This window comes from Hemicordylus capensis, chromosome 2, assembly GCF_027244095.1.
Source record: "Hemicordylus capensis ecotype Gifberg chromosome 2, rHemCap1.1.pri, whole genome shotgun sequence".
In the NCBI taxonomy this organism is placed as follows: Eukaryota; Metazoa; Chordata; class Lepidosauria; order Squamata; family Cordylidae; genus Hemicordylus; species Hemicordylus capensis.
In genome coordinates this window covers 319606058-319618637 of record NC_069658.1, presented here as the reverse complement: position 1 = coordinate 319618637, position 12580 = coordinate 319606058, and the positions used below count along the sequence as shown (strand labels likewise).

The 12580-nt window shown below is 44.7% G+C and overlaps 1 protein-coding gene across 8 annotated transcripts in view; it reads right to left on the bottom strand.

Annotated features, from left to right (window-relative positions):
* Window positions 1-12580, bottom strand: part of PBRM1 (polybromo 1) — a 115043-nt gene that overhangs the window by 70617 nt on the left and 31846 nt on the right. For all 8 annotated transcript variants that reach the window (XM_053292198.1, XM_053292201.1, XM_053292197.1 and 5 more), the window contains one exon: window positions 5859-5950. In XM_053292198.1, the coding sequence (XP_053148173.1) occupies window positions 5859-5950 (92 nt within the window). The remainder of the gene's footprint in view (window positions 1-5858; window positions 5951-12580) is intronic.

Sequence of the window (12580 nt, the reverse complement as noted above, 5' to 3'; positions counted from 1 at the left end):
AACCACGAATATCTATAGGGAGCATATTTCATAGCCCAGGAGCAACTGCGGAGAAGGTCTGCTCCTGAGTCATCACCAGACGAGCCGGCGGCATACGGAGACGGACCTCTCTTGATGATCTCAATATACGGTGGGGGATCATGCAGAAGGCGGCGCTCTCCTAGGTAACCTGGTCCGAAGCGGTTTAGGACTTTTAAAAGCTCTAAATGGCTTGACTAGAACTCCCATATTCCCCAAGCAAGGGCTATTGTAGCTGGGGATCCTGAGAGTTGTAGTCAACAAAATCTGGGAATTCCTGTTAGAGGGAACACTGCTACCAAGGCAACTCCCAGGCAGAGGGAGTTATCATCCTGAACTCTGCTGTGCTGAAGAGCCACTCTTATAGTGGCTGGAACCAGTACTGCTACTTTTCAACCCAGATGACCTCAGGAACCAACAGGGGCCTGGCTGGCTCTATATCACAGTCGTTCCAGGCTTCAATCCTCATTTTAATCAACTTGTCTGATGATAGCAACACAGACTTCGCCACTTGGAACCCGGCCACCAGTCTATCTTCGATTATGGTTCCTGGCTTTCCAATTCTTATCTACCTAATGTGGAGTCTATCTGCCCATTTTTGACTATGTCTGCCTGCTTTGAGACTAGACTCCAGCCTGTCCTGATTCTTATGAATCCTGACACAATGAAGCTTGAACCCAAAGAGAATTGAACAGGAACCTTTAAACTGCAATAAAATGTCAGTCACCAATATTTGTGCTATACAATGGTCCAATTTTTTTCATCTCTGTGTGGAATGAGTTTTGTTCTGAGCGGCAGTATCAAGGCAGTGTGTGTCCACCTGCATTCAGACTGGGGCCTCCCTGATTCAACGCAAGTGGGATCTAAAATGAACTGAGCAGACATCCAAAAACTTGTGAGCACGCGCACATGCGCACACCTTAGAGGGAACAGTGGTGCTATATCTCACAGAAGAGACTACCAAAAACTGAGTAAAATGAATGGTATAAGTCAACTGGGACTAATTAGTTTGGTACTGGCTTCTATGAAACAAATGTGTTTCAGTTTCACAACATTAATACACAGGAATGTAGAAACTGGCATGGAAAACTACATAGAGAGAGCCAAAATAGAGACACTGATCCAATTCAGATTATTGTAAATAGTACTACAAGTGCTCCCTTCAAACCAAGATATTGAACCAGGATCAAAATGTGGTTTGCAGGGAAATGATTAAGCCACAGTTTCCCAGTTTGGATGAGACAGTGGTTTAACAAACCAGGAAGTTTTCTATTTAGCCAGATGGAAAGAGAAGGAAATAAGTTGACTTGTTATTCCATTCTGGTTTTTTTTAATCCAACAACAAAAAACCAGGTTGCTCACCTGTAACTGATGATCTGGTAGCGATCTGTTGATATTCATTAGAGTGGGTTCTGTGCCTGCGCGGAAGCCTCTTGGTGTGGAGTACAACAGTTGCTTTTCGGCGCTTGCACCCCGCCCCACGTGACCATGTGGCTATTTAAGACTGGAAGAAGCACCAGCACTTCAGTTCCTTGAAGACCGCCAGAACAGGCAATCCATGCTGTACAAACAGGTGAGTTTCAGTTGAAAAACTTGACTACTGAAGAGGGGAGGTTTGGGAGGGTTTAATGAATATCATTACCAGATCATCAGTTACAGGTGAGTAACCTGTTTATCTAGATTGTGATCCATTAAAGCCATTAGAAGGGGTGTCTACTTAGCTCCTTTAGGAGGAGCAAGTAGTAGTGGCAATTACTGTAACACCCTTTTAAGGACACTTCTCCCAAAATTCACCTCTGCTGCAGAGCGCAAGTCAATGGCATAATGCTTTACGAAGGACAGTTCCAAGGACCATGTTGCTGCTCTACAAATGTCCTTGAATATTTGTTGTTGAAGGGGGACTCGCTGCAAAAGGTTCTCCTCTGTGTCTACCAGGTCAAGGACTGGATAATGCTTTGTGGAAGCAGCAACTTTCTTTTGTTGGGAATCCACGTTCAGGTGGAAGCTGTTTAAGAAAACAATTGCCATTTTCTCATTTTAAAGTGTGTGTGCCGAACTGTTGTTTTGCAGGACGCCATCAGGCCTAGGAGGAGTTGGATCTGTTTTGCACGCTGCAGTGGATTGTACTAGTACTGACTTAAAAGTTCTGTTATGGTCTGGAAGTGGTCCTGAGGTAAGTAGGCTTTGCCTTTCCGCAAATCCAGGACAGCCCCATATACAAAACTGTTTTCACAGGGTCGAGATGCGATTTCTTCCTGTTGACCTCTATTCTGAGGTCCTGGAGAAGATGCAATAAGTACTGTATTTGAGAATTTAACCGTTCTCTGTCCTTTGACACCAGTAGCCAGTCATCAAGAAAAGGGTAATTTGCCATCCTCATGGTCCGCAGGTGTGCTGCCACCACGGCCATGCATTTTGTGAATACCTGGGGGGGCAGCGCAAAGATCAAATGTTAGAACTGATACTGATAAATTGCTGTTCCCTCCGTGAATCTCAGATACTTCTGGTAGGCTGTCCTGATCCCTATGTGAAAATAAGCATCCCACAGGTCTAACGTTGGAAGCCACCACTCCTGATGTAAATGTGGCAGGAAGTCCTGCAACATCATCATTCGATACTTTTTCACATGGACAAACTTGTTCAGATGACTGAGATCCATTATCGATCTTAGTCCTCCATCACTTTCCTTCTGTGTAGGTGGTCCCAGCATCAAGAGTGGATGTGTCAACCTTGAGAGCACGACAAGCTCCTTTGATGTTGACGTGGAGGCAGGCACAACACTTGTCGGGGTTTTCGATGCCGATGACAAAGCCAGCGCCAAGGTTGTTTGCTTCTGAGCTTTTTCACTAGGAGTTGAGCCTCTCTGTGTTGATGGCCTCGACACAGATACAAAAAATACCTCTTGTGCCGAAGTAGGGGACAGGATAGCTTTCAATGTTGAGGGTTTGTGGGCTCTGTTGCATCCGCCATTTTGTCTCTATGTTGTTTTGGCGTCTTGGGAGACTTAAATACTGATGTTGAGGGTTTAGAGTGGGGTACCCCTCAGCTCTTGAGCCAACTGCCTTCAATGATGGAATCCCCTCCCTAGATGGGCCGGGGAACTTAACATGTCATCGTAAAGCACTGCCCTCAGACAAAGTTCCCTGTTACATTGAGTTTGCTTCGAGAACAACGAAGCAAACCTGGCAAACCTTACAAGTGGAGGTAATAGCCCCCGCTAACTTGGCAAAGAGGCACCTTTTCAAGCGGTGATTCTCTTTATTTAGCAGGGAGAGAGTAATTGGCCCTATCCACCCCCAGCACCGTACTTCCAGTGACTGTTGCGGGTGTCTGTCTTATATTTCTTTTAGATTGTGAGCCTTTTGGGGACAGGGATCCATCTTATTTATTTATTATTTCTCTGTGTAAACCGCCCTGAGCCATATTTGGAAGGGCGGTATAGAAATCGAATTAAATAAATAGATAGATAGATAGATAAATGTGCCTCTCCCAGGCACAGCCCTTGAAGAATATATAAAGGACAGTGAAGAAGATCCATTTAAAATAGTCAATAACGAGAAACTATTTAACACCAATGAAACAAAGCAGGCCTACAAGAAAGAACAAGTCAAGAACCAAGCAGAAAAATGGAAAAATAAGCCACTGCATGGTCAATATTTGCACAATATAACTGGAAAATCAGACATCACCAAGACCTGGCAATGGCTTAAGAATGGCAACTTGAAGAAAGAAACAGAGGGTTTAATACTGGCTGCACAAGAACAAGCACTAAGAACAAATGCAATAAGAGCAAAAGTCGAAAAATCCACCACAAACAGCAAGTGCCACCTTTGTCAAGAAGCAGATGAAACAGTGGACCACCTAATCAGCTGTTGTAAAGAGATCGCACAGACTGACTACAAACAAAGGCATGACAAGGTAGCAAGGATGATACACTGGAACATCTGCAAAAAATACAAGCTACCTGTAGCCAAACATTGGTGGGACCATCAAATTGAAAAAGTTGTCGAAAATGAAGATGCAAAAATATTATGAGACTTCCGACTACAAACTGACAAATATCTGCCACACAATACACCAGATATAACTGTAGTTGAGAAGAAAGAAAAACAAGTCAAAATAATCGACACAGCAATACCAGGGGATAGCAGAACAGAAGAAAAAGAAATAGAAAAAATCACCAAATACAAAGATCTACAAATTGAAATTGAAAGGCTGTGGCAGAAGAAGACCAAAATAACCCAGTGGTAATTGGCGCCCTAGGTGCAATTCCAAAACAACTTGAAGAGCACCTCAACACCATAGGGGCCACAAAAATCACCACCAGCCAATTACAAAAAGCAACTTTACTGGGAACAGCCTATATTCTGCAACGATATCTATAATAACAACAGCAACAACATTGACAATAAAATTCAGCCATCCCAGGTCCTTGGGAAGGACTCGATGTCTGGATAAAACAAACCAGTCAATAACACCTGTCTGACTGTGTAAACAACAATAATATGCACCTCTCCCAGGCGCAGCAAACACAAGTCATGTCCATCTTGTGATGATAGCTTCGAATTACCACTAGAACAGCGCTTGAAAGTCTTTCCCCCCATTTTCTTATTAGAGCGTTTGGGATGGCCCATTGCCTTTGTCTGCACTCCATTTCCAGATCAACCCTTAAATCCATCTGATGTTTCATCTTAGCAGTAGGAATTAGACACAGCATTGTTGATAAACAGGTTGAAGTTCAAATAACTGATACATCTTTTTTCGTTTGTTTGTTTAAAGAATTCACAACCAAGTAAAGAGACAGTATAAAGGAACTGTAGTGATGGAGAAACCGAATGCTACGGTGGTCGTAAAGGAACTGAAGTGCTGGTGCTTCCTCCCACCTTAAACAGCCATGTAGTCACATGGGGTGGGGTGCAAGTGCTGAAAAGGAGCTACGGTATTCCACACCAAAAGGCTTCCATGCAGGCGCAGAACCCATTCTATTGGATTCAACAGATCCATAGTTTGCTGTATCATTTGAAAAGACAACTATCATAGCAGTGGGGAGAGATGGGAAAGAGGATAGTAGCAGAGGCATTTTAAAGTGGCTCAAGGGAACAAAAAGGATGGCCATTTAACTGCTCTATTAACTCTAGAGATGCAGAAGTATGTGCCTAATTTCTCAAGAACAGAATGTGTCTATTTTGGTAAGCAATGAGTTGATCAAGATAGATATGAGAATATTTTAGTTATCTATCTATCTATCTAATTCTGGGTAAATGGTCCATGCGTGGCACGTTCCAATGCGAGGCAGGGAGAGTTCTACAGCAAGCGGATTGGCTGGGCCTGTGGCCGGCGCAGCAAGTGGATTGGCTGTGTGAGCCTCCAAGGACAGAGAATGAACTGGGGCTGTTGTGGCTGGGGGCTGGGAAGGGGGAGAGCGGAGGAGGAGGTGGATGGCAAGGTGAGGAGGAGGAGGCGGGCCGTGGCAGAGGAGGTGGCCAGCGGCCGGGCAGGCAAAAATGGAAGGCAGGGAGGGAGCCTGGCGGGAAGAGAAAGCACTGCTGGGGGGCGGAGAGGGAAAGCTGCCAGTGGCAGGAGGAAGACGGGGACCTCCGGAACGATGGAGAACAGACAGGGGCAGAAGGGAGGGGGGAGGTGGCGGGGAATAACGAAGAACGGATTGGAGTGGAAGGGAGGGGGGAAGTGGTGGGGAGAGACTAGCGGCGCAGATATAGTATTTCTGTACTTTTAGTAGGGCCTTATATTTTAAAATGAGCATAAAGAAGAGGTGAGTTGGGAATTCAATAAATAAGCCATTGCTTTGCAAATATTGGCAATGCTATTTTAATTCCTACCAGCCAAAACAGCATCTTCATCACTTTCAGATCCATATTGCAGTGCCATGGTTATTGCTGATAAGCGATCCCCTTGGACAGCCCTTTTGTTACTGTAAATTTGAAAGAAAACAGCTGCTGAATGAAAAATTCATTCAGGGAAGGGAAAAAGGAATCCATGTTGAAAATATAAATAAAATAATGTACAGTAGTAAGCCAAACAGACAGACAATGCATGTATAATTTATATTCTATAATTTTGGCAATATCATGTATTATTTTTTAAACATGTTCTGCTTTTCTTCAAAGAGCATTCAATATGCCTAAAAATTATGTTTTATATTTCATAGGTTCCTCTGAAAAATAATTGAATAAATCTCAATTGTGATAAAAATGTTAATACTACCACTAGCAGTTGTGCACCTCTGCAGAGCTGCACTACCACCAAAAGTGTTTCTGTCGAGCCAGAGTCAGTTCAGCATCACACAGAACCTCAATTTATTTCATGTAACCTAGGTTGCTTTTATCATCTGAAGCCATGCCATGACATTAACTGCAGTATATGGTCATCTAAGCAAGATCTGGATTCTAGGTTTGAACTTGTCTCGTGTATCTATGTTAAACCTAACCTTAGTTTCATGTTACATATGAACTGGCCCTTGGATTAAACTGTAGTTCATTTTTTTTACTCCTCTGTTCCGAGAGATATTAGCCCAGAACAGCCGTAAAAAAAGGCCACTCTAGGCTACAAGTTTCTCTTACTGGTGCCAGCTCTTAAACTGTTTAATTATTTTTATGCCATGAAATTGTTTTAACTTTTTATTCCATGAAATTGTTTTGTTTTACTCTGTTTTATGTTTGTTGTGTTTTAAATTGTGTATACCACCTAGAAATGCAACATATCAGGTGATATATAAATATGATAGATAGATAGATACATAAATAATAAACCATCCTGGGTCTGCCTAGCAACTTCTTACATTGTCTCTCCAATCCTGGGCTAGCAATAAAGTCGCTGACAAGATTAATATTTCCTTTTAAATTCAGAGGCTTTCAGCAGAGAGAATTAAAGACCACTCTGCCATCCCACTACTCTCATCCCCACCAGAGATGAAGTCCAGCAGCAACCCACAGTTACAGCAATGGGCAGGAAAAGATAAGGCTGTGCTGAAATCCATTTCCCAACACAATCTCTATCTCCACTTTGTATTGCATTATATTTTTATACAAAAGAGTAGAGGTGAAAAGCTCCTCTTTTCTTTTTTCTTTTTGTTTTGCTTACTAGCCCAGTGGGGTGCCTCACTGCACCCCATTACAAGGTGAGATGTATGTGAGGCATTTGTGGAACTCCATGGACCCATCATACAGCTCTGCAGCATCACCGCTGACCAAGTTTGAAGGAGCACGAAGAACAAGCATTCATGAATGAATGTTGTTTATGTTCTCAAGTCACCATGTGGATTTGTTCTCCAGATTGTGCCTCCTTTCCTCCTCCCATAGTTCTAACACCTCACCTTAGCCTTCCCTTAGCCTTATTCCTTCCCCCTTGCACTGCACCCAAAGGAAATCCACCCCTGCTTCCTTATCTATTCTGTCAGTGCATCTCTCCTTTGCTCAGGGATGCAATTATTTCAGGTTGCCTTTCTTCCACATTCTAAGAGTGCTCTCTTTTGCCTATTCCCTCTGTCATTTAAACCAAGATTCAATCTGGCTCCTTTCAATGTCTCAGCTTCTCCAGTAGTCATTAGCACTTCTTTTTGCTAGTGTAGGAGTGGGTAGGAAATAGTGCTTAGTGCAAGGCTTCAGCTGGAGGATGGGAGGATTCACACTTTAACAGCTCCCTTTCCTTCTGTAGGGAGCCTAGAGTATCTAGAGAACTCTAAAAGTGGGTGGAAAGAGCTGGGGGAGCTTGTTCCAAGGTGAGCCCACCCAACCAACCCCTTGTAATAAGGGCCAAAGGTTGGGAAGTAGATGATGGGGTAAAGACTTGCCAGAAGCACAGCAGAGCAAGGAAGCCTGAGACTGCATATAGGCTGTTCACTAGCAACTAAGACAGGGGCAGGCCATGAAACAAACCCTGATTAAGAAAACCAAATCAAAATTAGTGACCATTTTCTTGGTTTATTTTATAGCAATAGCACTTACATTTATATACCGCTCTATAGCTGGAAGCTCTCTAAGCGGTTTACAATAATTTAGCATATTGCCCCCCAACATTCTGGGTACTCATTTTACCGACCTCAGAAGGATGGAAGGCTGAGTCAACCTTGAGCCCCTGGTCAGGATCGAACTTGTAACCTTCTGGTTACAGGGCAGAAGGTTTATTTTATAAACCTTACTTAAGCTTTACCACATGACATCTGAACTGACTGCTATGTTATTTAAACATTTTACTCCTTCCTCCCAAGGAGTCCGCTCATCCTAGATACACATGGGTGCTTCCATATTCTATGAGAAAATATCTTCAGCAGCACAGAGAAGTACGGAGGCACTAGCCTTGGGTCTGCAGAAGGCTCAGTCAACTTAAGAGGGACAATTCTGGGGAAACTGCTGTAGGCATTCTCATGGTCCTTTTGTCAGCAGATGGAGAAGACTTCTTTAGGTGGTAAAGGAGGCTCAGCCCTCCTTTGTCACCAAAGAGATCCCAACAGAGGGGAGAAATTTATGTTCTGAGGACAAAACACCTTATCTTCCTCTGCAAAGAACATCTGTTGCCACAGACAGGGTCAGCCTTTCACTGCTGAAAATATCATTTGGCAGGATGAAAATTTGACAGGCTGCTTCTTGTACTCTGAATTCCAAAAAAGGTTTTTCGGGGGGACGGGGGAAGGCACAGATTGTCCCATACCCAAAGTGTGGTGAGGGGAGAAATAAACATGCAATAAAGCACGCCAACATAATTTTGGTGAGAAAGTAGCTATCAGTCCTACGTAATGCAGAGAAGAATGTTGTACATGCATTTTAGGTTGATGCATTCAGATTTGTTTACTGTTTTAGGACTAAGAAAGACTGTACTGATAGACACTCTCTCATATATTCACACAGAAACATTTTCGGAAGAAGCAGAAAATGCTCAAGAAAAGCTCAGACTTCTTCCTGACCTTTCTTTTGAGGGTATCTTGAGTGGATCCTAACCATTAGTGTGCAGATGCCATAACCACCATGGTGTGTTATGAAGAACACATTTGCCTTAAACTCACACGCCCCCGCTCTCCTTCCTCCTCCTTTGCACAAGACAAATGGAGATTGAAAACTTCCTTTTGTGGTTCTGAACAAACTGCAGTTTCCCATTATATCCATATATGGGGAACTATGAACATAAGAAGCTGCCTTATACCGAGTTAGACCACTGGTCCATCTAGTTCAGTATTGCCTACACAGACTGGCAGCAGCTTCTCCAAAGTTACACTCTCCTCAGCCCTATCTGGAGATGCCAGGGAGGGAACTTGGAACTTTCTGCATGCCAGTGCTCTTCCCACAGTTGCCCCATCCTCTGAGGGGATGGGGCTGCTTACAGTAGCCACATATGATTGTGTAAGATACAGTGTAAACTATACAGTATAAAGTATTACACTGTAATATCTTAAAGTGCTCCATGTAGTCGCCCATTCAAATGCAAACAAGGGCAAACCATGCTTAGCAAAGAGAAAATTCAAGCTTGCGACTACAAAACCTGTGGTTTGAAGAACAGGTTGCTTACCAGTAACAGATGATCTCTCTGCTTCACTCACAACCGGGTTTTCTGCACCTGCGCAGTAACCCCGTGGAGAAATCTTTAACTCTGATAGGCTCTCTCTGACATTCTGAGGTGCGAGGGAGAGCCCGTTAAAATAGGCAGGAGAGCACCTTCCCATTTAGTTCTTGATTCAACCACTGAGTCGAGGCTGACATTCAGATGTGAAGAAGTCCAGGTAAGACAGGTGATATAAGAGCAGAAAGGTTCATTGTAGATACACACTAACAGTGGGGCAGATAGGGCGGGTGTTGTGAGTGAACATGGATCACCAGAGATATCACCTGATACAGATAAGAAACCTGTTTATCTCTGAGGTGATCCATGTTCCCTAAACAACTGGGTGAGTGACTAGCTCCAGAGACAGTTGTGGGAGCGAGCAAGTTAGAGAACTTTATTGAGAACCGCCCAACCAAAGTTGGCCCCAGCCACTGAGCTGATGGGTCAGTCCCTTGCTAAGGCATGAGACGTGAAGCATTTCCACTTACACATGTAATTTTTTCTTGTGGAAGCCTTCCTTTCATTGAGCAGGATTGTGTCTAGTAGTGTAGCCTCCACTCAGTCAGGTTGAGGGTGCCCAGGGTGTGGTGAAGGACTTGACCAGCTTCTTGAGAGAGAAGGTCCTTCCGCAGCAGGAGGTGACCATATAGGCCCTCGGATAAATTCAGGAGTGTCAGAAACCAGGGATGCTTTGGCCACCACGTAGAGATCAGAATGCAGTGGGTACGCTCTTGAAAAATTCTGTCCACTACCCTGGAAAGTAGAGGGAATGTGGGAACAGATAGAATTGGCCTTCCTTCCAGGTTATCTGAAAAGTGTCCCCTAGGGACTTCTTGCCGATGTCCTCTCTGGAACAAAAAAAGACAGCACTTTGGATTGTTCTGGGAGGCAAACAAGTCCACTTCTGGAGTCCCCCAGTTATGGAACAGATCTTGAAGAACTGTCTTGTTAAACTCTCATTGTCATGCCCTTGTCCTCAGATAGCGAGGACGAACAGGAGGCTGGCAGCCCCCCAGCAGCTGCAGAAGTACCTGAAGAAGAGAGCTTGGCTGTCGGGCCACAAGAATTGTCTGAGACAGGCCTGGACGAAGTTGCAAAGGAGAAGCGGGGGTGAATAGCCAAACCCAGAGCCAGAAAGCATACAAACAATAACACTCCAACAATGGAGATGGGAGCGTTGCCAGCAGCAGCTGGAAACACTAAGATGGAGTAAATGGTTGCTTAATAGGCAAGATAAACCCTGAATCGTTGGCAGCTGATCAGAGGAGGAACCCAATTAGTCGGGCATTATAAATCAAGGCCAGCAGGCAGTGAACAGGCTGGTGGAAGCAACGTGTTGTTCCTGGAGCTTGTTTCAGCCCCAGTCTTTGACTCTGAGGAATTCCAGCTTTGTGTTGGTTTTGGAGTTTCTGCCTGTTCCTGATCAACCCTTGTTCCCTGCTCGAGACTGGACTGCTGTGCCCAGTCACTATCCTTCCTTGGAGGAGGCCTTGCACCTTGTTGGGCTCTGGACCCGTGGAAATCTGGTGAGCGGCCCAGGTTGTGGGGGAGGCAGTTTGAACCTGATACTTCTAGTAAAGTGTTATCTTGTGTTTTCTTTGCAGACCAGGGAGGACTCCGAGGAGCTGCCTGTGACCCTGCCCGAGACCTCAACGAAGATGTCAGACAGACAGACCGGAGAGGACGCTGGGGAACTTCCAGCACCCCTGACAAGGACCTTGACTTGGATGCCAGATGGAAAGGCCCCTGAAACTGAAGCATCAAGAGGGCCAGATCTCTGCTTAGGGAGTCTGCCAGGATGTTGTCTTATATGAAAGGCCATTGGGTCAATGCTATTGGTCAAGCACCACTCCCAGAGTTGTAGGGCCAGATTATTCAGGGACCATGACACCATGCCAACATGGTGGTTTATATATATGATGGCCGTGATGTTGTCCAGGTGTATTTGGACCACCCGTCCCCATAGGACTGGGAGGAAGGCTTTCAAGGCCAGAAAGACTGCCAGGAGCTCCTGTTGCTGGGAGTTCCACAGGCCTTGAAGTATTAGGTTGCAACAGTGGGGTCCCCAGTCCTGCAGAGAGGCATCCATAGTTAAGAGTGACTGATGGAGAATGTAGGCGAAAAGGCATGCTCAGAGAGGGATGTTGGCATGGTCCACCACTGTAGAGATTCAAGGACAGATGGTGAAGTCATTAACCATTTTGTTTGTTTATCCAGGCTTGGGTGGAACTACAGCTGCAGTCTGTGGATTTTCAGGTGAGCGTGAATGACTGTGGTTGTGCAGGATGCCATCCGTCCCAACAGGCGTTTAATGGACTTCTGTTTGGGTAAAAACTGGAATGCAGATATCAGGTTGCTAACCGAGAATATCCTGTCCTTTGGGAGGTAAGCATGCTTTGAGGCCACATCCAGGACAGCATCAATGTAGAGTAAACGGCAATGGGGGCGAGATTTGACTTTTTAAGGTTCACAGTGAGGCCCAGATCTGGAGAGAGAGAGAGAGAGAGAGAGAGAGAAAGTAACTGGACATCAGAACAGAGAGAAGATTCACTTTTCCATTCAGAAGTCAGTCATCAAAATACAGGTAAAGAGAAACACCCTGCGTATACAAGTGGGCAATAACTGCACCCATACACTTTGAGAAAACACAGGGTGTTTTGGATAAGCCAAAGGGCAGTGCATTGTACTCATGAGGATGAGGTCTCAAACAGAGACAGACGAATGGTTGGCAATGCTGGCATATTGCAATATGAAAGTAAGTGTCCTTTAAGTCTAGAATTACAAACCATTCCTCCTCTGATAGGAGAGGGAGAACGGTCTGCAAGGAGAACATCCAAAATTTGCTTACATGGACATTTTTCTCAAGTCCATAACAGGGCGAAGACCCCCATCGTGTTTAGGGACCTGAAAGTACCAAGAGTAGAAACCACTATGCATTGCCTCAGGAGAGACAGGTTCAATTGTACCTTTCTGTAGCACAGTGGCAACTTCCTCCTCTAAAGTAGGAGTC